General features: G+C 50.9%; 1 protein-coding gene across 15 annotated transcripts; it reads left to right on the top strand.

Moving 5' to 3' along the window:
• Positions 1 to 102: 102 nt before the first annotated feature.
• RNF41 (ring finger protein 41) lies at positions 103 to 24,600 on the top strand. Of its 15 annotated transcripts, XM_068921266.1 has the most exons (11): positions 202 to 294; positions 1,304 to 1,458; positions 2,671 to 2,775; positions 3,019 to 3,201; positions 3,808 to 3,990; positions 6,531 to 6,715; positions 17,022 to 17,134; positions 20,233 to 20,504; positions 21,380 to 21,515; positions 22,087 to 22,190; positions 22,782 to 24,600. In XM_068921266.1, the coding sequence occupies exons 7-11, from the start codon at positions 17,045 to 17,047 to the stop codon at positions 23,131 to 23,133; spliced, it is 954 nt and encodes a 317-aa protein (XP_068777367.1). In that variant the 5' UTR covers positions 202 to 294; positions 1,304 to 1,458; positions 2,671 to 2,775; positions 3,019 to 3,201; positions 3,808 to 3,990; positions 6,531 to 6,715; positions 17,022 to 17,044; the 3' UTR covers positions 23,134 to 24,600. The 15 variants fall into 15 exon arrangements, with proteins under 15 accessions (XP_068777375.1, XP_068777361.1, XP_068777366.1 ...); XM_068921267.1 differs by lacking the exon at positions 1,304 to 1,458 and having other exon boundaries at positions 200 to 294; XM_068921268.1 differs by lacking the exon at positions 2,671 to 2,775.
• The last annotated feature ends 599 nt before the right edge of the window (positions 24,601 to 25,199 follow it).

A 25,199-nucleotide genomic window follows, 5' to 3' on the forward strand; every position in this document is an offset into this window, starting at 1 on the left:
GGGGCGGGGTAGGGCAAAGCCAGACCCAGACGCTCCTCCCTCTTTCCTGACGTCACGGGTCACGCCCGCCTCATAGAGCCCGCCCCCTTAGACCATCGAGTTTTCTCTCTTCGGGGCCTCCTGGCCGGCTAGCGCGCCGCTTCCGGCTAGAGGTAGTGCGGTAACTTCCGGCGGGGCGGGGGGGGGGTTGCGTAGCAGCGCGCCGGGGCCCGGCGGGGGGGCAGGAGGTGGAGGCCGCGGCCGCCCCGGTGCCCCGCGGCGTCCCGGAGCCGTCCCGGGCCCGGGAGGCAGGCGGTACGTGAGGTCGACGGGCCCGGGGGCAGCCCGGAGGGGGGACTCGGACCGGCGGGGGGGGCACTGCGGGGGGAGGGATGGCGGGTACCGGGGGGAGAGGGGGGCTGTGAGGAGCCTGGGGGGGAGGGGGGCAGAGGGGGTTGTGGGGAGCCTGGAGGGGGGGAGGGTTGTGGGGATCTTGGGGGGAGAAGAGGGATAAAGTGGGGCTGTGGGGGTCCTGGGGGGGCAGAGGGGCCTGTAGGGGGGAGGGGGTTCTCAGGAATATCGGGGGGAGAGGGGCAGAGGGGAGTCGGGGGGGCAGATGGGGCTGTGGGGAGGGAGAGGGGTTTGGGGGCGGCCTCGTGCAGCTGGTGGTGAAATGGGGGATCGAGGACCTGTGGGGCTGGGGGCAGACAGGGTGGAGCGAGTGGTTTTAGGGTCCCTGGGGGAGGGGGGATGAGGCCCCGGCAGCCCCCGGAGCCCGCAGGGTGGGAGCAGGGCCGTGGCGGCTGCGGGGAAAGCCCAGCGAGCGCGAGGGCCCTGAGCGGGGGCCCGGCGGCGTCGAGGTCTCTGGGGAAGGGTTTGGGGTCCTGCCGTGACACAGGGGCCGCCGGAGCCAAGGCGGCATCGCCAGGAGCCCGGCTCTCGCGCGAGGTGAAAACTGGGCCTGGTGGGGAAGGACCTGCTGAAGGGCCAGAGATGAAGCTGGGGGTGAAGGAGTTTGCCGAAAATAGGCATTGATTCGGGAAAGGGCACCAAACCCTCCCACGGCCGCGGGGGTAAGGGATGGAGACGGAAAGAGGCGCTGAGGAAAGGGGGATCCGTCGCCTGGAGCGCTGCGTGGGTCTTTGTGCTGCCCCTGCACGCGCCCCGCAGCCTCCGCGGTGCTCGCCGCCGGGGCTGCGTCCCGCAGGTTTAGGAGTTGAGATGAGCGCCGTTTAAACCTGTCTCTGGCAGCTCGACTGAGAATCGAGCTCCAAGTTGTCTTGAGCTTGTAACGTTTCCTGCCCTCTCTGTACGTGTGTTCCAGGCTGCTGGAGCCTGAGTGATTTCAGACCTGCTCACAGGGGTTGGCTTGCTGAGAAGTTAGAGTGAAAAAAAACTACTGTGGCTTGAGCAGACAGCAGTTCTACCTGATTATACAGCGTCATAAATACTGAGACTTCACCGCCAATTGCTCTTCTAGTAGGTTTTAGAAGAAAGCTTTTAATTGGGCTGAAAGCTGCTCTGATGACAAATTATTTTCAGCCTCTGGGTACTACTGCAATATAGTGAGGATTAAGGCTGTTCTGGTCCCTGTGCACAAGAAGCCCGAGGCTCTGGGGCCCTCTTGGGTGAGGAGCAGAGAAGTAGGGAATCTCGTGTGTGGATTAGTTGTAAAAATTAAAGCATATATAATTCATAACTAAAGAATGCGAGAACAGTTACTGCTTTCAAGCTCTTGGAGTCCTGTGACTGACCTTCAGAGCACATCACAAAGCTTGTGTGTGTGTTTGAGGCATTTGAGGAAGGGTAGGAAGTAAAGGGAAGTCAGTAATTACGTGAAATAAGGCTTTAGTTCACAACAAGGTTTTATAATGCAAGCTGTGTACTGAATAGCATGCAGCCCTGCAAGGTGTTCTGCTCTTTTTCCAGAGATGTGCAAATAAATGTTACTCTTCACAACTTTAGGCACCCAAGCTTGATGGGTATCTCGCCTTATAGGAAGTCCCTAGCCTTTCTTTGATATGGTTTGTAGTGTTAAATGTAAAACTGTGTTATGAGAAAACAGCACAACAGCATCAGATGAGCTCTTTTGTTCTAATAGTAAATGTTGTTTGTAGTGGCTTCCAAGGGCCAGGTGTCATTGTGCCTGCTTTAGTGCTGTAATAATGTCCAGTGGTGTTTCTGAGCTATGATTTTATCCTTGTTGCCTAGAACAGCACATAAAACTAAAACAGTATTTCAGATTCAGATGTCTGTGCTGCCAATTTTTGCAACGCTAGAGCAAGCATAGGAGTTGCAAAAAAAAAAAAAAAAAAAAACCTTGGATCTGTGTCAGAAGGTATTAAGGTGGCATTCAGGGAAACTATTTTTAGCAAGATTGCATAACTTAAAAGCCGAGACTTTACCTACTGGGCAAATATTTATTTTCCTGCAAATGGTGCATTCTTGCAATGCAGCAATCTTGCTGAAAACTTCTGTCAGCCAAACAAAATGTGGATTTGAGGCAAACAGAGTTTTGGCTAAGGTCTGGAATTTCCAAAGCAAAGTGCCACAGGGAGGCAACTGATGTTAGATCAGCAGGCTTGTTTGTATTTAGCCGGTCAGGAATGCTGAAATGAGCAAAGACTCTCAAAATGTGGGTGGGGGCTCTATAGCTTTTTTTTTTTTTTTTTTAAAGAGTAATTTTCTTAGGTGCTTGGAAGACAAGGTAGGGAATGGTCTCAGACGTGGTGATTGTCCTCTGTTCAGATGCTTTTTCCCAAGAGGAACATCAGGCACATCTGGCTCAGGTTGCAGGTACTCGATCTTTTCTGTACAGGTTATTCAGCTGCTTAGCATATTGTGAAGGATCTTCAGGAAATGCAGGTTTCTTGACGGAGGGGATCAGTCTCTTGTATGTGGCTGAAGGCCTGGGTTCTTGTGTGAAAAAAGAAAGATGTTTTCATCTAGGTTTGTAGAGTGTGAGTGAAGGGCAGGGCACAGCCTCCCATATCAGTTTTTACCATGCTCACTTTTTTCTTTTTTTTCTCCTGTGACTAGATCTGTCCTGTTTGACCTCATGACTCTTCTGTAGCAGCGGCTCTTGGCCGGTGAAGAATGACATTTTAGACTGTAAAAGGAGGAAAGGGAAAAAGATGGGCCACGGGGAGCAACTCCCTGAAAAGAGTAAACCAAACCCAGTCCTATCTCTTTGCTGCTTAGGGAGGAATTCTGCCAAGGAAGGTAAATCAAGTACTTTTCGAACTTTTTAGCATCTGCGCACAGGTGATGAGTTTGTCTTCTCTCCACACATGTGGAACAAACAGTTAGAATTATACCAGCAGTTTTACGGGGTGTTGCTTTCTATACTGGGCTTTCAGTGGGCTACCATGGATATTTTTAGGACATGTTTATTTGAAAACTTTGTTTCTGCTCTGTTGACAAGAAAGACCTTTTTATCGCTGCATTACAAACCCTGGTCTTCTCTCAAGAGTCTCCCTGTGCCTGCAAGGAGTCCCTCTGTTCTCTGGAGCAGTGCAGTTGACAGTGCAGCACGTGTGGCTGCTCTTACAGCTTGTAGCTGCTTGATTCCTCCTTGAACGAATGTACTTGGATCACTGTTTAGAGATCACAGCCTGCTGTTGAGTAGTCTGTGCAGGTTTGCAATGAAGGATACAGTTCTTGCTCTAAAGCTGTTAAAGAACCTTTCATGTAAATTAATGTCTGCAGAGAAGTAGCAGAATCCTCCTTAAATTTCAGTGCATAACTAGTCTAAAACAGTCCTGCCAAACTGGCTTAGAAACTGCTCCTGCCTGATTTCTATATCTCTTATTTCATTTGGTGCTCTAGAGTGAGAAAGACAGACACTGGAATTTCAAGAGCACGCTCAAAAGAACTAGATTCCCTGTAATTTGCAGAGACAATGCTTTATTAATAAAACCTACTGATGAATCTGGAATTTTGGAAAGACATCCCAAAAGATTGCAGAGACAGCTGGAGGCAACACAGAGCGAACTTCAAAAAGAGCGAAAGGTAAAAGTGAGCCATAAGTTGAGTTGCTGAGCGATCTCTGCGTGTGTGTGTTCTCACTAATCAGTCGGCTTGGTGACTAGCCAACTTCTCGGGCTTCACAGCTTGTGTGGGCTTCCTCGCAGCAGAAAACAGGAAACACTTCTTAGTGAAAAGGATCCTTGCTGTTCTGTTCTAAGGATAGGATTATTCACCAGTATAAAGAAATCCCTTGCATCCAAATGCTTTCCAACTGAAGGCAAAAAGCTCTTAGGTCTTCTCATGTCACGTTTTCTATACGGCAGCTGATCTAGACTTGCTCGCTGCGATGGCAGTGCCTGATATTTAAAGGTGGGTCTGAACAGAAGTTTGAAAACTCAGCTGACCTGTGTAGGCCACACTGCTGAATTTTCTAAGAGGTCCACGTTCTGCCCTGTGTTCCTGGGAATTTGTCGTCCTGTTTGTAAGGAGCTAAAACTTGCTTTTGTCCCTGTAGGTGTTACCAGTGGAGGCAATAGTTTGGGCTGGGGTGTGTGGGGGGATGTCCTTTTCCCTGTCAGTTCCGGCTTTCCGATGCCAGGTATCGGAGCAGCACATCAAGCCTCTGTTTAAACTAGCTGTCTAGTGAGGTTTTCCTTGTGACAAGGTATCACTTGCACTTCTGGTCAAGCAGTTAGGATTGGGAGGGGACAGGCTACTGGCCTTATGTTAAAGGAGCAGCAGGGCAGGATGTTTCTTATAACTGAGTGTTTGTATTCAGAGGTTTTGCTGGCTATGATTTGTGTCTGCCATTTCTGGGGAAAAAATATTAAACTAGTTTAGCTTCTGCTTTAGGTTTTCCATTTTCTTGGCGGTGGGGGGGTCTTGACATCATAAGAAACAGATCAGAAAATAAAAGGTATAGCAGGGATGGGTAAGGCTGTGCTGTGCTGCGTAATTCCAGCACAGCCCCACCTGTTACCAAGTGGTCTATTCTGCTTATCTAAAGAGAGGAAACCCACCTCGCAGACCCTAACGTCATCCTCTACCTTATCTGCAGCTATGAATGCTCTCAAAATAAACCACTTCTTGTGGGTGCATAGCATAGCATGGCATGGCATGTGCATGAGGCCCCAGTGCTGCTCAGAGTCTCTCGGCACTGCTGCCATTAGGGATGAGGAATATGCAGGGCTTTCAAAAGTACACTGGGGCTGGATCTAAGTGTTAACTTCTTCCTCTGGTCTTGCTGCATCTGCCTGTAGACGTGCTGTGGGCTGCAGCAGCATGCCGTGCCACATTCCTCAGTGAACTTTGGGGTTTGTGGGATGTGTCACAGTGCAGCTGATGACCAGGGAAAGCAGGCTGTGCCAGAGAGCTGGTGGCTTGAGCAGATTAACGTGAGATTTAATGTACCCCAAGTCACAGGATCTAGTAAAGTTCCTACCTGGATTCCTAGTAGCCAGAAGCTGTTACTGCAGATAGAGCTCAGACAAGATGAGTCTTTGCGCTGTAGAAATGCAGCAGTTTTTGCAAGTGGGAAAGATATTCTAAGCTTGTAGCCAAAAGGACAAAAACAGTAATTCATGCTTCTGCCTGAATCTTGTACACTTCCCTTCTTATAAATCTGTGACTTGCAAGTCTAAGACTTTTAAGGTTGGAGAGAAGACGTTTCTGTTTGTGAGACCATGATTGAACATATCTCGTGTTCTTGCCGATGATCAGTTACATCATTTGTGTGCTATGTGGGTGGTGGTCACAGGCAGGTTCTTAGCCTAACCTTGCAGTTAAGGGTTATGCCGTCTGTCTGAAAAAGAAGAAAACAGGCAAGCGCTCACTGATGGGCAGGAGAGGAAGCGTGAGTGTGGCTCTCTAAATCAGTGCATCTCCACTTTGGTTGATCAAAGGTTCCCCTAATATTTTTAGGGGAAAATAACCCAATTGTTGTGGAGATATGCCACAAATATCATGCTGAAGTTTGAATGTTCTCTCTCTCTTTTCCATGTTACTGCTTATCTGTGTGGGTTTCTGCATATTTTTTCTGCCTCTTTGGAAGCTCTATTTGAGGCTGTAAAGCCCATTCACAGTGCTGTAGATTGAATTCCAGAGAATTAGATGAGCTTTATTTGAAAAAAGTACAGAGGGGAAGTGGCAGGAATTGGGTGGGAACCTCAGCAGCTCAAGGTCAGGCCACCCTGTCAGAAAGTCTTAATAAAAAGCAGGTCCGTGATGTTTCTGAAACAATGCATGAATTTCAGAAGTTGTTGTCATGGCTTAGCTACCTGCAGCAACAAACTGCATTCTCTGAGCCTGTTTCGATTGCAAAGCACAGGCTTGCAGTCAGCTTTGATTCTCGATTATGCATTTTATAGAGCTGTAGGGCTTGAGAAGACCTCCTGGGTTGGTAAGACCTTAGCTCTCTGTCATATTCTTTGTAGGCTGAAGATAAGGATGGCCTAAGCCTAGATTTTGATTAGGAGCAAGCCTGAAAACTTGTGTGTATCGTCTGCAGTGCCAAAGAGGCTTGCTCAGACGTTGTGGCGTCTTTCTGACGTCTCGTCTTCTCTGCTTTATTTTCTCTTTGTTAGCTCAGAGAGCTCTGGGGTTTTGTTTGAGCTGTGGTACTGAAGGGGATCGCTGACTGGAGCGGCGGAAACCCACTGGTCTTGCGTGTTTGGGGACTCTGTGTTCCGGAGTGCTGAGTCTGAGACACAAAGCAGGATCTAGGAGAGGGGTGCAGCACGTAGGAGAAACCAGAGCCTCCTTGGAAGAGGTGTGTGTACTTGGAAATATTCTTGCCTTAAATGCCAGCTTGGCTTCAGGAGCTTCCTAGCTTTTTAAAGAGCAAACAAAAAAAATCCCTTCTGGGGGTGGGGGAGGGTGTCTCTGGGGTTTATTTTTCCTGAGAATTTGAGCAGTTAACATAACCTGACTTACAAATTTATGCTCCATATACTTGGAAGGGAACAGGATTTTAATCTGGTCTGTGAATGTTGCTTCTGTTAGTCCCACAGCTCTGGAAGAGAGCTGCTGTTTCAATTCTCCGACTGTGGAGCTGGAGATAGGCACACGACGCAGCGTTTATCCAGCCTTATGTAATGACTCCCCGGGCCAACTGTGTGCCAAAGAACAGACTGTGCTGTAGACATGAAGGATGGGGCACTGCAGAGCTTTACCTAGAAGCTTTACCTAGCTTCTTTTCCAAATAAGCCTCGCCTAGTCTAAGGGGATAATGCCTTTGCCCCAGTAGCTGTGAACAGGGATGTCCACCTCCATATTAGGTTGTCTTTTGTTTTTGTAGGTGCTAAGGTGGCATTATCCGCACAGTGTGGTGTGAACTTGGCTTCAGTATACCTCGTGCATGGTGTGCTGAGAGCTATTTTGCTTCTAGCAGCCACCTTGAGGAACTTCTTGAAGATTTTTTGCTTTCCTCTCTTGAGGTGGCTTATTTCCCAGGGCTAACTATTCTGCCTCCAGTTTCTTTCACTTATATGCCTTTAACATATTAAAAGTACTGAAAACAGGGTGAGTTTGTTAGGTCCCGGCTGGAAGAGTCTGCGGGCTGTCTTTGCTTGTTTGCTACCAGTAGCATTGTTTCATGCCATGGGATTCCGAGGCACTGCCAGCGTTCAGGCACGATGCCTGTAGGTGTTCCCAGGACGCTCTAAAGCTTGGCTGATACTGCAGAGACCCTGAAGAACTTCCCTGAATGAGGAATGGTCTTGCTGGCTGGAAAAATCTTCTTGACCCAATTCTGCAAGGATTAAGCAAGTAGAGGTTCCTCAACGTATCCTTTTCCCTTCCACCAGCTGCCAAATTGGGATCTTGAACATGGCGAGGACCTCATGATTAATGTGTTTTCCTGCTATTATACAATTAGGAAAGATTGTTTAACCTTCCTTTCTTTTTGATCTTTTTTTTTTTTTGGCCTATGCATACTTAGGCCAAAGCTTCCTTTTTACTTTGAAAAAAAAATCACTTTTTCTAAGAAGGCTTTCACAAGTGTGTGGTTTTTTTTGAATGGAAAGTTCTGCTCTTTGCACACGAGCTATTGTCAAACAGAAGATCAACACTGGAGGAAAAAATTCATGGAAATAGCTGTTAGATTTGTTCTCTCAATACTCTTGGCTTTTAATTAAAAATATTAGTCGTCATTTGCTATGTGTTTTGCCTGCAGCCTCTTGAATCAAAATAGTATATACTAAAACTTTGTGGATTATTGTCAGTCATTTCTGAAGTCTCTGTTAAGTAGGTAACCACTTTGAAGAAACATCTCTGCTTAAGAAAACTTTGGGGCCCGGGGATTACAGATTATTTTAGGTGTGGGAGGGACTGCAGTGAACCTTTTGTGAATCCATTGGATTTTATTGCTGCTGAAGTAAAGTCAGTTTTTGAGAAGGAACGAATTAACCCATGTGACCATTGTTTCGAAACAAGCACATTAGCCCAACAATTATGTTGAAATGGGTGGTAGCCCTTTAAAGGGTTAGTAAGCAAGAATCACTTAAATTTAATTCCTGAGCCTTTGTGTAATTGTTCCGTTTGAGTCTGGAGTGTGACTGAGGATTGTCCTGTACCGCCATGGTCCCAATTCAGATGCTGCACCTAAGTCCCTTTACGTACAAAGTGCTGTTTAAACACTACTGCATCCCAGAACACAAATCCTTGCTAAACCCTTCTCTAAAGCTGTAGATGCTATTAGAGACAAAAGGATTAATTTGTTGTTTTTTTTTTTTCCTGCAAGTGAAGTGTAAATTACTTTAAATTGCTGTCTGCTTGCTGGGTATGTGCAATAGCAATTAGAGGCCTTCTGTATTAATGCTGGAGAGGCGAGTGAACGAGTCAGGTTTCAACTTACTCTGTTTAGGCAGCTGATCAATTTTTTTGATGGGGAAGGGCTGCTGCATGGTGTCACTAGTGTTGTAGTGAATTACACGTGCACCAAGCAGTTGGTGGTGACCGACAGCCTGCATGTAGGCAAAGCTGGTTTATTTTATCTAGTGTTCTTCACCAGTAAGTCTTGATGGAGAAGCTGAAGTCAGGCAGGAGAAGTGACTATCCTAGCCTGCAGATCAGCACTCTGTCCTCTGTGCCAGTATTTTTTTAAACTCATGGCCTTTAAATGTCTCAAATGTATTCAGAAATTCCTAGGAAAACCACCAAGCCGCGCGGGCTCGTTCTACGCATACAGGCAAGCCAAATGCAAACAAAATGGGAAAAAGCAAAGAAACAGTCAAAATAACACCAAGAATTTGGTCCTGTGATCACTAGGTTGCTTCTCCAGACCTTACCTGTAGTGCTAAGCACAAGGCAGTCTGCCTGCAGCTGAGCCCAGCAACTTAACTTTGTGGAGTGGACTCTGGACTCTGCTCCTTTTTGGCGCTGGCATTTGAAATTAGGTCTGTTCTGTCAAGCCATGTGTAACGTGGGTGGACACTAGGTGTAACTCTGTACCAGAAAAGTCAAGGTAGTGATTAGAAGGACTGAGAAGATCTGACATGAGTCAAACTTATAAATGGTGGTGTTATTTGGAACAGTGTGACCAGATTTGTGAGGCTTGATAGAACTGCCAGAAACCCTGGTGCCACAAGGAGAGCGCTGTAGGGAGAGGTGGTTCGCCTTCAGAGCCTGTATCTCATAACCACATCTTGAAATCGAGCTTTTTATTCTTCTTACTTCCTTCAAATTTCCGTAACGTACAGTTGTGCAACTCCTGTCCACATGGCTGGTTAGGTACACAACTTGAGGTATAAAAGCCATGGGAGATATTGTAGCCAGCACTCTGTACTGCTCTGAGAGCTACCCTTGCTAGTGTTTGGTTTCCTAAGGAGTTATGAGATGCACGTTGTATCGGCTGTTCTTCGTCAGTAAATCGTGTTGGGGTCTATATCTGAGCGGAGAGCTTGTAGTTCCCACTGGTTCCCAGATTAAAGCAAAGTTTGGCTTTCTGCTTAGTTCGTATGCCAACAAATACCCATTTCAGTTCCCTGCCTGGCCAGGCAGTGTGGGGAAATCCCTCCAGCCAAGGATGGTTTCCATACACACTATGAATTGCATTTACTTCTGTCCTGCTGGATTGCCTAGTTTAAAAACTAGGTCGCTGGACAACTAGGTCATGCAGAGGGACTTCTAGCCCGTTTTAGATTGTGCTGCATGTTCAGATTCAATATCATTCTTGTCAATCTTCAGCTTCAGACAGCTCTTCTCCTTTTGTGTGAAATGGGTTTGTAGCTAGCGCTGGCTGCTGGCTCTTGTGCCAGCAGCGTTCAGGAGGGCGGGCAGGCGGGCACACAGAGCCGCTGGAGTCCCAGTGCTTCCCAGCGCCCCGCGTCTCTTGGTTTGCTCTCTAACCCGGAGCAGGGTGGCTGTGTGGCAGTCACCGAGCTCGAGTACCTGGCTTGCTGGGGCCTGACACGTTCCAGTCGCAGCTGCTGACTGCGCTGCTCTTTGGCAGTTGCAGTCTGCACACATTAGAGGATGGCGTGAGCTGGAATGGGCTGCTGGCAGGAGGGGAGGCTAACTAATCACGGTGGCTTGGCAAGCTGCCCCTTGCCAGCTGGGCTGCAGTAACTGGGTCGCTTGCGAGGGTGCAAATGGCCCGTCTTCAGTTCTCCGCGCACGGAGTGTCGTTAGGCTGCTGAGACTCTCCTGTTGCCGTTCTGCTGGAACGGGCTGTTGTCTCTGCAACAGCTCTGGTCGCTGATGTGCGGGTTTCCTGTGAAACTTCTGTTGTGTGAGGTCGGGTGGGAGCCCTCAGAGCTGCTTTACAACTGCAGAGCATGGACACAGGCACAGCTTTAGCACTAATGACTGACTTTTCCCTCATCCAGCAGTCTGCTTGTCAGAGCAGAGATCCAGCTGCCCAGAGCCCTTTTGCCTTTGTCCTGGTGCCAGCCCTAATCCTGTCTTGAGCCAGCTTCCTCAGCTGGTTCAAGAAGGATGAAGGAGCCCAGCAGATCCCTTCAGCAAAGTGCTGCTAGCCCCTCTGCAGAGCCGTTCCTTCCATGAACTGACAGGGCAGTTTCCACTGTGCTACTTTGTCCTGGTAGCTGGCTGTCCCACCAGCACTGTGAGCAGCATCTTTCCTTGGTGTGAACTTGGACCCCTGGGAGTAGAAGTCACCTTAAATGGATGTGGATCCTGGGGGCTGGGAGCCAGCTGCTGCAGAACTTTGTGGTTTCTTTAAGCTTCTAGGTCACTTTTTTCCCTGGAAACTCTCCAGCGGCAGCAAGACTGCTTCAGAAAACTTGCAGTCCCCCATGATATGTTATGTATTTGGTCACAGCAGGAAAAATGAGGCAACAAAGTGTGGTGCCCCAGAACACACACAGTGCAAACCAGTGAGAAGATCACTGGAGTCCTGGCTCCCATGCTGGGTTTTAACTGTTACAGAATAGCTTCTCTTGCATCCATATGTTGTTTTCTCTTCCTTTCCCTCCCCTCCCCCTTGCTTTCTGGTTTTAATTTTGTTTCTTTTGGCTCATAAAGCTGATGAAATTAGGAAAGATTATTAAAAATACCATCGCTTACAAAACAGGTTTCTTCCAAGCTGTCCCAGCTGCAAAGCTGCTCTGGTATCTGTTGGCAACACTTATATTGGAAATAATGAGAAAATGGTGTGTCTCTTTCTGAGAACCAGGCAAAGCCTGACACTGGAGAGACTTCCAGCACAGGCTAATTAAGTTTTGTTTTGTTTGTTTATTTTAATTTTTTAAGGGATTCTGTCTGGTCTTCTCCTCTATTCCCAGAGAAGGGTTGGGCTTCCCTAGTGAAATATAGCAGATGCAAGATGCTTGCTTAGAAGAGGGACTAACTGTGCAGATCTACTGTTAAAAGGAGGGAAGAGAGTGGGATTGCCAGGCTCTGCTAGCAGCTGGTGTCCTTTAAGAGGAGTTAAATGCCTTTGCATTTGAACACAAGGCACTGGGGTGGATGTTGTTCTTCATCTGGTGCTTGGTTTTACTGACCGTCGTGCTCTGACTCTCCACGCATATTTTTTGACGTGTGTTTAATATGTAGCTGCTGACGACCTTCCGTTCTTGCTGTTTATCCTTTGCCTTGGACCAGGTTTATCTAGGTAAGCTCTAGCTCTAAGTGCAGACTCCTCTCTGTGGCCTGGTTTGGTGGACACAGTTGTGCAGTTTATCATGGGCAAGTGCCTTTTTCAAATCTTGGCTTTCTTGGGCTCTGGGTGATTGGGGTCCAGAAGACTTGTAGCCGCACCACGTCTTTTGCCTGGATGAGACTCGATTCCCTCTCAGGCATGCTGTGTTGTCTGCCTCTGTGCTGTTCCTCGCTCGGGTTGCTCATGCCGAACGTCGGCTCCTTGGAATGAGTCAGTGTCTCTTCCAGGTGCCTGTCATGCTGCGTGCGTGGCGCAGCAGGTGGAGTTGCACGCTGCTGTCCTTGGGACCCGTGGCCAACAGTGCACTGGGGAGATCTTGTAGAAGAAGCTTTTTTGGCTTCTTCCATCCTTCCACTTGCCTGTGGAGTGACAACGTGAGGCGTGTTTGTGACCTAGAACAACTGTTAACCAAGGAAAGCTGATTGTGTGGGTGAGGAAGAGTGTGGAAGTATACTCCTGTGAGCTTCAAATGAGTCAGCCTCTCTGTGTCAGTGGAGTGGAGAGCTCCGCTGGAGCCAGTAGATACTGGCTTGTTCCACAGACTGTGCCTGGAGCAATTTACCAGGCAGAAAGCTTGGCTCATCCTCAATGTCTGGGATCCAGCGGCTCAAACATATTGTGGCAAAAAGGAGGGAACATGTGAACATGTGCTTTGGAGGCTGTGGAACAAATCTGCAAGTCCCCATGCAACCATTTTTCAGGGGGAGAAGGAACCTTTTTTAAAGCCATTAATTTTCCTTTTGTCAACAGAAAAACTCTCTCAGCTATTGAATTTTCCTCTGGGGGCAGAAACTGTTAGTTATCGTGCTGGAAGACAGCACAGTATTACCATAGAAATCTTATCTGTATGGTTGCTGCTAATATGAAATATGGATGGATATGCTTTGGGTCAGAAGAGCCCCAGCCTTGTTAGCTGTCTTTCTGCACTGTGATTTTTGAAGTGCTGAGGTAAGCTGATGCCAGATAATTGAATGAAGCCCCCTTGTTACCCAAGACTTGGAACAAAACCAAAATGCATTGAGCATATAGGAATGAATGTCCTATAACCAGAGCAGGGAGAGTTTGTGGTCACTGGCAGCCTTAACTTATTTGCCCATTTAAATGGTGGGTTTATGGGGAGAACAGAAGAAGAGTGCACGTCGGGGGCTTGAGACAAGATGTTGGCCCCTCCACAGCGATAGCAGAGCCAGGAGAACCCTCGTGTTGGGATGCGATGGCCTTTTGGCAGTCCTTGCGTGCAGTGCCATTCTCGAGCCAGCTGGTAAGTGGGTTATTGCCTTCCTCTTACCTCTCCCTTACTTCCTCAAGGGCGTATTGGGAACAGGCCTTGAAGGACTTTTGTCTCAGCTGGTGGATGCTAAGGAGGCTTAGGGTAAGCACAGGAATGTCAAAGTACTTTTTATTTGTTAATTACTGATCCTCTCTGATACAATCAAGTCCTCGTTGCTATGTAGATCTCTTCTGTGCTAAGCAGCATACAGGCACTTGAAGTCCTCAGGCCAAGAAGATGACAATCTAAACAGCCAAGACAGACGTGTGATGACAAGGGAAGCAGAGAGAAAGGGAGGAAAAATGACTTACCCCAGCTTTGCTCTGTAGTTTGGTTCCCTGTGACTGGCCTCTGATCCGTGCTGGCTGTCCTGTCTCCATGCCCAGCCCTAGGGAGGCTGACGGTGCTGGGGTCGAGAAGCTGTGCATATTTGGAGAGGGCAGGATTGGGAAGTGCATTCACTTTAAATCAAGTATGATCATAAGTGGCAGTTGCTATTTATTGCAGAAACAATTTGTTCTAAGACTGGGCTTGTGTGGACTTCCACTCAAACTTCGGTCTGCTGTATCTTGTCTTATCCGTACTGCAGATGGCTTAGTTTGACTTCCCCCCCGGGGTGTGAGTATCTCTTAACCCTTCAAGGAAAGGCATCTTCTAAGCTCCTTGCACATCGGTTCTGCACGTGATAGATCGCTGCAGCCCGTAAATCACCTTTCTCCTTGTAGAGTAGCACTGCACATATAGGGCTTGCTTATATTAGCTGTGTGATACCTCCTTTGGGGTCATCCTGGAGGTTGCTGAGCCCAGGGAGGAATGTGTGTGCAGTATCCTGCGGGGCTAGGTCATTAATTCACCTCTGGATCTGACAGGAGAGAAGTCGGGTTGCCAGCTCCATCTCGCTGGAACATTGCAGACATTTTCAGCTGTCCTGTTTCTGCTTTGCAATTAGGAGGTGAATGCCCCTTGCTTTGGCGTGCTGGCAGAGCCCCACAGATGATCTGCCCCTGTGCTGGCAAAAGGGGGAAGCAGCTGGGTAGAGGAATGAGAAGAATTCAAAGAGGTGCTCAGACTCATGCAGGTGTAGACATTTTTGGGGGGAAAGTTTTGATTCAGCTTCTGTTTGGCATATGGCAAGGCAGCTGATTTAGTGTTTGCGTTGTCCTCTGCTCTTCTCCCCTCTGCTCTTCTCTTACCTGAGTGGGTGTAAAGACACTTAGTGTCTTGCCCAGCTGCTTGTTGGAAGGATGATGCTGGAAACTAGAAGTTTGGAACTGAAAGACAAAGGAAGCTGAGCTGATATTGAGTGCACTTCTGAGCAAACCATGCTCAGGCAGGGCACCGGTTGTGCAGTGAGACCCCTTCCCTTGGGGTTGCTGTGCTGTCTGGAGTTGGTGCATTCACAATGCAGCTCGTCTTGTTAGTGGAAGGATCTTGTCCAGTTGCCCAGTCTAGACCCACTTCTGATACTTGGATGCCCATTGCTATAACTGGTGCTGTGCCTCCCTAGCAGTCAGAGAGGGTGGGCTGTGTTCCTGGCAGCTGCTCGTGGATTCAGAAACACGTCAAGACACCACAGCATGAATCAGTGCCTGAGCACGGAGCAGCCAGGAAGCGGAGTGGTCCCAGCTGTGAAGTGAAACACCTTCTCGGCAGGGGCTAGCAGGTTGCACAGGTGCTGTGGCTTAACTGACAGCCCAGAGCTGTTGCTCTGGGTCCTCCACATCTGTGTTTGCCCCTCCAGTCAGTTTTACCCCAATGTAAATGTGTTGCAGGGGCTGAGGCTTGCAGTGTGAGTGGCTCATAAAGGGACGGGAAGGAATTTGGGTCCCTTGCCAGTTGAGGAGAGCAGCATCTGTCCAAAGGCGTGGGAAGGTTTGAGAGCAGCTGATCCTAGTTGCTCAGAGATCTGTTCTCCCTCCAGCCTGGAGCTGTTAATCTTGTTATCTGAATTGCAAACTCTGACACAGGGACTTTCCCCACCTCAGCCTCTGTCAGAGGAGTCTTTTGTCTGTGCTTGCTCTGTGAAAGCAAAGAATCTATGCACATGTGAAGCTGATTTATCATCTGATTTTCACAGATGTCCAATGAGTTGATTAAAGTCCCTCCCTGCTGCCCTTTGACTAGGAGAAGGTCCCAAGGGCCAACCAAGAAGTTATTGCATTACCTTCAGCCTCCCCCTATCCATCTATCACACCTTCTCTCCTCCCTTTTCTTTTCCAGCTGAGCAGATGCAGCGGTTTCCACAACAAGCTGTGCTTGCTGTGTCTGTCTAGAGCCGAAGCTCTTTCCACTGGGAAAGGCTGACTACGGAGGTGCGTGGCGTTGTGCAGCAGCTCGGCCGAGGGGCAGCGACTCGGCGCTGCTGGCCGCGGCTGGATGGCTCGCATCTGGCTGCGGAGCATCAGCAGGGCGAGCTTGCACCTGCCCTCGAGAACGAATAGATGTTCCTGGCGTTTGCGCAGCTGGTGTGCTGCCATGCCGCGGTGTCCTCCCCGGGGCAGGCACGGATGGTATCAGAGCCGTGGCATGGCCGCGTGCCCTCGCATGCCGCCCGTCTCCACCTGGTTCCTGGCTCCTGCTTATGTTTGGGGTGGAGCCTCCTCCTTTATCTCGTGCCAAGTGCGATGGCGCCGCTGCAGCAGGAATCTGTATCGCTGTGACGGTTGTCACCGACTTTGATGTTGGTGAGAATGAGAGAGGAGGGGTTGGCTCTTCAGGGACAGGCCGCAAAGGGACTGGTAGCTGCCGGCACGCTGGGGCAGAGCTCAAGGTCAGTCTCTGGCAGGTACCGTGAGAAGCTAGTGAATGATATCGCCTGGGAGCCGTGCCCTCGGAGGAGAGGGACGGGGACTTGGTACCCGACAGACTGGATTCGCAGTTGGTCTCGTTACTGCACGCCCTCCGTGCTGTGAGCAGGCAGAGCCCTGGCCGCTCGCTCAAGCTGCGGGAGGCTCCTCGTCCAGGCGCTGAAGCACCCAGCTACGATCACGCTCTGCGGCAGGCGGTGTTGCCTCTTTGCTCCGCGTCTGCTCAGTGGAGTGGTAAAACCGGAGGCAGCTGGGCTTTGTTGCAAATACCTGCACCCAGGTAGCTGGGGTCCCAGAAGCCAGGGGGAGCATTGTCCCCAGGAAAGGAGCTGGTTCCCTGCACTCGGTGTAGCAGGGCTTGCTGGTGTCTGGCTGCCCCTCGGAGCAGTCTGTGGCACGCATCAGCATACGTCGCTGTTGCGTGCCATGCCTACGAGCACGAAAAACCCATGCCAGTGCCCAGCCTACAAGGCTGGGCTCACTCGCTGTTAGCAGAGTCTCTCTATGCTGTCTTCTCCTGTACAAACCGAATCCAACTGTGCCAAAAAAAAAAAGCAAGTAGGAAAATTGCAGCAGGATTAGTAATAACGTGTGTGGGAGAGCAGTGATGCCAGCAGTGCGTCGCGAAGGAGCAGTTCAGCACACAAACAGGGTTGAAAAGACCACTTTCCCCTCGCTTGTGCTGCACCCTCCTTTGTACAGCGCTCGGCTGTGAGCTCCTGGCTGGTCTTGCCATGCTCGGGTCTGCCGTAACCAGCTGCGTAGGGCAGAGGCAGCAGGAGTTGGGAACGTGACCGCTGTGAGGGCCGAGACCGGCTCTGTCCGGACTCAGTGGATGCCCGACTGCTCCTAACCTCTGTTCTTTTTATCTCCGCAGGGTTCTGGCGTTGGTGATGAGCAATGGGGTATGATGTAGCACGCTTTCAGGGGGATGTTGATGAAGACCTTATATGCCCCATCTGCAGCGGGGTCCTGGAGGAGCCAGTGCAGGTAGGTTTCCATCTGAGCCCTGACTGTTGTTTCCAAAAGCCTCCGATTGCAGCTCCAGACTTCTGGAGGTCTTCAACAGACGATGGGTGCCATACGCAGCATCTGCATTACTTGGGCTTAATGGAGTCTTAAAGCTTTCTTGCTAATGTATTAAAGCAATGGCATGCACAAGGATGCATAAGCTAACTAGAGTCCTGCTCCTCTCCTGCCACTAAATGTAGCTCAGATGGAGGATAAATAGAGCACAGCTCTGGTGCTGGCATGCTGCTCTGTCAGGCCTGATGCAGTTGGGAGTGTTTGGTCCAGTTCACTCTGCAGCTAGTGCAGCTACTCAGGGAACGCATGGGGAGTTTGCTTTTTCCGGTCCAGCCTCCGCTTCCTGCCCTTGTAAAGCGGAAGGGCTGTTGAACAGGGCTTTCCTGTGAACTTTGATATTGCAAGTTCTTCCAGTGTAGCGTGCAGGGGTGGCTCTGTGGAGGGAGAGCTGGAGCCCCTCCAGAGCACTGCTTGGTCTGTGATGTGTTGGTGCGCCCGTTGCCCCGCCTGGTAATGGAAGGGTCGTATTTGTCCTGCTAAGCTGTTATTGGGAGAGAAATGATGGGGTCTTTTAGCCCCCTCACCAGCACTGACAGGAGTAGAGCACACTCTTGATGGCTGAGTGAAGCTGGGGTCCTACATGGGACTTCCTCTCCCTGGTTTGTGTGCTTCCCTCTCTGGGAACATATTCCACCAGATGCATTTCTGCACTGGTAGAGCTGTGGCCCTGTGTTAGATAGCTTTGTAGCCTCTGTGTAAATCCAACCCTCATTTGAAATAAAATGGATTAAGATAGGATTAAGCTAATCTGAAAACACATGCTGCTTGTAATTTGATTGCTTAATAATGAATAGAATCACAAAAGCTGTGATTTGTGCTGTGCCGGTAAGCTGGAGTCCCAGAGACGCAGAGGACTGCCTAGCATATCCTCCTCGTGCCAGTGGGTTGCGTGTGTGCTGGGACCGGGGGTGTGCAAAACCGCACGATCTATCGGCGTTAAAATAGTGTGTTAGCACCCTCCAACTACGCTAATCTGTTAGGCCAAAACAAGCTTTGATGAGGAAAAGAAACAGCCTGTCAACATGTGAACATGATCATGGATTGTTGCATAAAATAGAGGGAAAGTTGCAGGTTTCTTAAGTAGATTTATTTAAATCTCATTTTGAGAATACGATATCTAGAAGTCCCTTGTTCCCAGGCTTTTCTTGAGAGTATTTAACAGCCTGTCTGTTGGATACCAACCCTCCTGCTCTTGCCAATAGCACAGTAACTGGAGCTGCGATTAGACTGCCTTTGTAGCTGGGCATAAGACTTGTGCTCTGACTAGCCTTGATTTGAAGGGATCAAATTGCTTAGGACATTCTTGTTGTTTCCTGCCTACCAGCTAAGTGATGAATGGTCTTGAGTGGATTCTTGTCGTGGAGGTGACTGGGGAAGCGGAGGCAAGTTGCTGTCTGTCTGGAGACTATTTCTGCTGACTGAGGGATTGTAGAATCTATGCTGGAAGGGGCTTCGGGACGACTCTGGTCCATCTGCCTTTTCAGAGCAGGGTCACCTCCAAAGTTATCCCAGATGGCCCAGGGCCGTGTCCAGCCGAGTTGTGAGTATCTGCAGGGATGGAGATTCCACAGCCTCCCTGGGCCCTGTCCCAGTGTTTGACCACTGTCACTGAAACACATTCAAACGTGGCCCAGCTGTCCCCTCTGGGGCAGAGAAATGGCCTCGGGCTCTGTCCCAGCCGCACAGATGGTCTCCCAGGTTCCTCTACAGCCCTGGCAATGAGACATCGCTTGCGGCAGATGTGGTCCCATGGCCACGGAGCAACCCTCTGCCTGCAGCAGCCAGTGAAACTGGCTTGATTTGCCATCTGCCACAGTCCCCATCTGCGCTTCGTGTCGCTGGGGTATCAAGATCACTAAGACCGCAGTGCAGGTAGATACTGCTGTGTTGATCGGCCTTGGGTGGATAGAACCTTGTAAAGGGAGCAGAAAGGCCAGCGCAGCAGGGCGCTCTGGGGCGCGGGGGCAGGCAGTGGGAGAGCCAAGAGAGCAGGACTTCAGCAAAGCACAAGGCAGGGGGGTGGTTTTCCCTGTGCCAGAGCCCTGCACACGCTGCGTTGTCTGCCCGCTGGCTCGGAGACGGTGCGTGCTGGGGAGGGAAGCTGGCTCGATCTGTGTTGCCGTAGGGTCTGGAGTGAAACTGCCAGGACAGTGCTGTGAATTGAACTGGTGAATCCTAATTCAGCATATGGCCTGCAGTCTTTGTTATACGCTGGCTACCTTTGCTGGCTTGTACAAGGGTGGACTGAGGGAGCAGCTTGTAAATGAGATTTAGCCCTGAACACATCTGACCTTTCTGTAGCTCTGGATTTCTGCTTTCTGGAAGAGAAAGATCAGTGTTGTCTAAAGAACTGGCCTGTGTCCCGTTTTCCCCCTCCCCAAACTTAATACCCTTTCAACTGTAGCTTGAACTTAAGAGCAGAGCCCAGCTGTATAAATACAGTGAAGTAATGTTCTAATCTGCCCTGGAAAAATGTTTAAATTTAGCATCCTGATCTGTCTTGCCCCCTCAACCCTTTAAAGAGGCAGCCTCATCTAGGAGAGACCAGGGCAGCGGCACTGTTCTGATGGCCCCATACCCTGTCCCAGGCAGCTGATCGTTTTGTGAGGGGCCAAGCGCCTGGTGAGGAGGTAGTGACTTGGTGGGGTTGGGCCCAAGAATGAAAACCAGAGATGAATGAGCCTGTACATTTGCCATCCAAAAGAAGGCAGGATGGCTCTTCAGCAGTGCCTTTCACGTTGCAGTGGGAAGGTGCTGTGCGGAGGCTTTGTATTTTCTTTACAGGCCTGTTTTTTGGTGTCTCATTCCCCTGTCTGCTTGTGTAGTGGATGTGCATCTCCTTCCAGTCAGCATATAGCTGTTGTGCATCCCTCTGAGGCTGAGCCTTTCTCTGATCGAGGTCGTTGCCAGCACATGAGCCGCCCAGGGACTAGCAGACACGTCGTCTCAGCAGGGTCTGTGAGTAATGTGTAGCCGTTTTCTGCTCCTCTTCCCCTCCGCAGGCTCCTCACTGCGAACACGCCTTCTGCAATGCCTGCATCACCCAGTGGTTTTCCCAGCAGCAGACGTGCCCCGTGGACCGCAGTGTAGTGACGGTTGCCCACCTCCGCCCTGTCCCGCGGATCATGCGTAATATGCTCTCAAAGCTGCAGATCACTTGCGACAACGCTGTTTTCGGCTGTACGGCAGTAGTGCGACTTGACAACCTGATGTCTCACCTCAATGACTGCGAGCACAATCCAAAGCGCCCAGTGACTTGCGAGCAGGGATGCGGGTGAGGATGGCCTTGAGGGGTTCTGGCCTGGCCAGAGGGCAAAAGCCCTTACTGTATCACAGTGCTGTGGTCTCTTCCCACTCTACGGTCTGTGGAGGAGGGCCGAGTGGGGGAAGGAAACTGGGTTTATGGTACCTGGCTCTGCTCATGGCACCCCTTTGCCCCGTGGGCATGGAGTTCTGGGAGTCTCAGGGCCTTGTAGGCTGTGGTGCTGCAGAAAGGGCTGGGAAAGCTTTTTAGTCAAAGCACATCGCTCCTAAACTTGTTTCAAAGCCCCTACCTCTTTGCTGGCGGCTCAAGTGTCAGCTGGCTGGTGGAATTGGGGTACTGGAGCTTTTGTAAATCCGCCCAGAGCCATTCCACCCCAGGACAAGTTCCAGCATGAACTCTGCTCCCTCCTACATGCTCCAGCTCTGAGAACCAGAAGCAGTGGGTGGCTGGTCTGGCCTTGGCACCTCTGCTCTTGGTGCTGATATCTTTTCCACTTGCGAGTTGCAAACATCCAGCCAGGCTGGATGGTTGGCTTGGAAACAATCAGATCTGCCTAAGATGAAGTCAGAGACTGGATCAGGCTCATGGGCTCGCTAATGTGGGACTGATTCTGAGCCCTGATCACTTTCAGAGGAAGATAAACCCATCGCCTGCCTACCGGGAGAGACCTATGGGACCTATGCCCATTTGGTTTAAACTCTGAGGTATGATAGTGAACAGACCTTCTAAAACATGTTCAAGGTTACAGCTCTGAGCTTTCCAGAGCTTCTTGCAAGTCCTCCAAGGCTGGCTTTCTCCTGGAAGTTGTTCATAGCTATGCCAGGTGCTCTGATGTGTAACTTTTCCTAACGCGAGGCCTCCACTGTTTTTGTAATGCTCTGCAGCTTGGAAATGCCCAAAGATGAGCTGCCAAACCACAACTGCATCAAGCATTTAAGATCTGTGGTGCAGCAGCAGCAGACGAGAATTGCTGAGCTGGAGAAGACTTCGGCAGAACACAAACATCAGCTAGCAGAGCAGGTAGCTCCATGTGGGCGAGGGGTTGACTTGCAGCGGGGTCTCTGCGCTAACATCCTCTTGGAGGGTCAGTCCTACCTTTTTAGATGCCAAACGCTGAAAATGGTTTGTGCGCAAAGAAAGCGGCTGCAGGGCAGACAACTGAGAGCAGCCAGGCCCCTGCTGCCGTTCTGCGGCTCTGCTGTTCTTGGAGTCCTTTCCTTGCTCAGCATGTGGAGGGAAACCCAGGACTCCCTCTCCTGCCCTGCTCTGCCCTTTGCAGGTCAAGGCAGCCCAGAGTTTTGAGGGTATCCCCATGAGTGATCGTTACTGTGGCTTCACTGCCTGGTGGCTGAGCCTGACAACCCAAGTAGGGCAGTGCCCTCGCTCTGACCCAGCGGCAGAGCGAAACCTGCCCGTTCAAACACCAGCTTCCCCTGAAACTGGGGAGCGCCGAGAGCTCTGCTGGGGGCAGTAGCTCAGCGGATGGGCAGGGACGTGCTACTCCCTGCTGCTCTGCTGGGGTATGCTCTCGTGACTTCTAGCTGCTGCAGTGACTCCTTTTGCAAACCCTGCTGTGTCCTGCCTCTTTTAGAAACGGGACATTCAGTTGCTGAAGGCCTATATGCGAGCCATCCGCAGTGTCAACCCTAACCTGCAGAACCTGGAAGAGACCATTGAATACAATGAAATCCTGGAGTAAGTACTGGTTCTCATGCTGCTCTAGGAGAAGGAGGGGAGCCCTGCATCAGTGAGTGGAGCTGAGCCTCTGCCAGCTTAACTGACAAACGAGAGGAGGAGGAAGTGCCTTGCCAGGGAAGGGCACAGTTTGAGAAGAAAATGTGTTGTCTTGTTACAAAAGCAGGGGGCGGGGGGCAGTTGCAGGGATGTTTGCGCTAGGGAGCGGCATGTGAGCTGGTTGCACAATGGGTTCTGATCGTTTTTAGTCTTCCATCTGCATCCTGTTCACAAGCAGGAAGCTGCCAGGTTCCTTCCTCCTTGTGAGAAAGGCTGGAGGAAGTGACTTCTCATCTGATCCTTTCTTCTGTTCCCTTTTGGGAGTTAAAGGCTCTGTTCAACAAAACTGAATGCGACAGCAAAGGGACCTGCAGGGACTGCTTGTGGGGGTGGGGACAGAGGAGAGGTAGGTGGGGGGAAAAGAGGTCTTTACCATCCAGCCCAGCTCCCAGGCACAGAGCAGACCAGAGGCAGAGGAGCTCCTCAGTTTCCGTGACAGCCACCTCTAATGTGTGGCCCTGACAGTCCGCTTGTCCCTGTCTCCCCAACCAGGTGGGTGAACTCCCTCCAGCCAGCCCGGGTGACGCGGTGGGGCGGAATGATCTCCACTCCGGATGCAGTGCTGCAGGCCGTCATCAAGCGCTCGCTGGTGGAGAGCGGCTGCCCCACATCCATCATCAACGAGCTGATCGAGAACGCCCACGAGCGGAACTGGCCGCAGGGCCTGGCCACGCTGGAAACCCGCCAGATGAACCGGCGGTATTACGAGAACTATGTGGCCAAGCGCATCCCTGGCAAGCAGGCCGTGGTGGTGATGGCCTGTGAAAACCAGCACATGGGTGAGGACATGGTGCTAGAGCCAGGACTGGTGATGATATTTGCACACGGAGTGGAGGAAATATAAGGACTTTCAAAGCAAGAAACGCTTCGTGCTGACAAGGGGAGAGGAAGGAGAAGGTGAAGAGGCAGAAGGGACTGGGGGAGTAGCTGGTCAAAACCACTGGTGTTCCCTAGCCGCCTGTGTGGTTTTGTTAGAGCCTTATCCCCTTGAGCCTCTTGCTTCCTAGCTGAAATGATTAAATGCCTCTGGTAAATACTACTTAAAACACTTGGCCCAGCAGTGAACACACAGTGCAGCCCATCCGTGTTTGCCCCTTGCAGATCAGCTTCTACATGCAATGTCTTTCCAAGGGGGGAGAGGGAGAGAAAGCACAACTGCTCCACTGAATACCGCCAGACTCTTCAGACCCAGCCTGCGTTTTGGATGCTACTGCCTCCACCAAAGCCCTGGCTCTTTGTGCAACCCAAACTGAAAGGATAAGTTGATCTCGTTGTGGACCGGCCCCATGGCCACTGGTGTCTCTCTTGTTTGTCCAGTGGCTAAATCCTTCTTGGGCTTTATCTCCCTCTCTGGATTCCTCCTGCCTCACTCTTAAAAGGTTTCTCTGTTGCTCTTTCTTCAAGTCTTGCCTCCTTCCATGCCTGACTGACCACACAGTACCTTAACAGCAGGATTTGCTCCCCAGCCTCTTGTGCTGGGCTGGGGAGGGGGCATGGGGTGGGGAGAGGCAGCCCAGGAGCAAGTCCACGAACAGAGCTGTGAGTAGTGCCCCAAAGCAACTCTCGGAAACCTAAAGGCAGCTGGAGCCAAGGCAGCTGAGCTGCTGAGAGAACGAGCCTCCAGCGCTGGTGGAGGGCTGGGGCCTTCCCCCGTGCGGGAGAGACTCTGCGTTGGAGGAACCAGCCTTTCAGATGGGCTCCCCGGCCCCTGGATGCCACCGTCCCTTCAGAACTGCTCTGGCCGTGCCGCCCTCCTGCTGCCGTCGCTCCGTGCGTGCCCTGCGCTGCCGGCCCGGCCCCGGCTCCCTCTGCTCTCCGGACAGGAGAGCCCGGGCTCTCCCAGGCTCGTCGTGCAGATGCTCCTGCCCGAGCGAATGGCTCGTGGCCGCCCAGGCATCTTGTGCCATTTAAAGTTGCCTCCACGCGTTGTCCTTAGCCCTAGAGAAACGGTCCTGTCTGTCCTGTGTGCATTGAGTGTTCGCGAAGAGCTTTCTGTACTGTTACTGTTGTTACTTTTCAGACACTTGTGATTGTGGTTCTGTATTTTTTGTACTTTTTTGGCCTCTCTTGTTTGTATACCCCCCCCTTATTTTATTTTTGAAGTACCATGGACAGGCACCTCAGAACCTGGTTACGTTTACTTGTTGGGAATTTAATTTATTTGCATTTGTTTTGTTGTTTTTTACAGTACTTTTTCTCCTCCTGTGTCTGTGTTGCTCAGATACGGTTTCATCAGCTCACTCCTGTGCCCGTGTGGGCTACTGTGAGGCAGGGATTTAAATAATCAATAAACAGCGTTCTGATTGCTTTACATGGGGCTCGGACAACATCCTCACTGCCGGGATCGGGCGTCTCTGCTCCTCCTGGGAGCTCCAGCTGTCCCTGCTCACCGGGAGGAAGAAGCCAGGAGAGCACCCGTGTATTTTGGTTCAAGAGAGTTCCCTTTCCCCTTCTCTGTTGCCCCTGCAGCAGCTGTGTTTTTCGCTGGGAGCGAGCGGAGTCGGCGCTCTCCCAGGGAGGACGCGTGGGCGCACGCCAGCCTCGGAGCTCGGGTAGCTCTCCTGCAGCGGCCCCAGGTCCCTTTTCCCTGCATGCATCCCGCTCTGCGCCAAGGGGCCTTCCCGGCAGCAATGCTTCGAAGGGGCCGGAGCAGGCAGAGGGCACCCGGAGGGATACAGAGGGGAGAGGAGGCTGCTATGGCTGTGGGAAAGAAGATTTCCCCACATCCAGCTTCTCTCCCTGGCCCTGCTGTGCCCGACGCCGGGGAGCCAGATGCACGATCGCTCCCGCTAGCCCCGCGCGCGGCCTCGCTCTCCCCCTTTTCCTTGTGGGCTTTCGCGTGCTCAGTGTCGCCCACCGCGAGCGCCCAGCTTGGCTTTTGCTCCGCTGCGAGGCGTCCCCGCTGCTGCC

This window comes from Struthio camelus, chromosome 28, assembly GCF_040807025.1.
Source record: "Struthio camelus isolate bStrCam1 chromosome 28, bStrCam1.hap1, whole genome shotgun sequence".
Classification (NCBI taxonomy): Eukaryota; Metazoa; Chordata; class Aves; order Struthioniformes; family Struthionidae; genus Struthio; species Struthio camelus.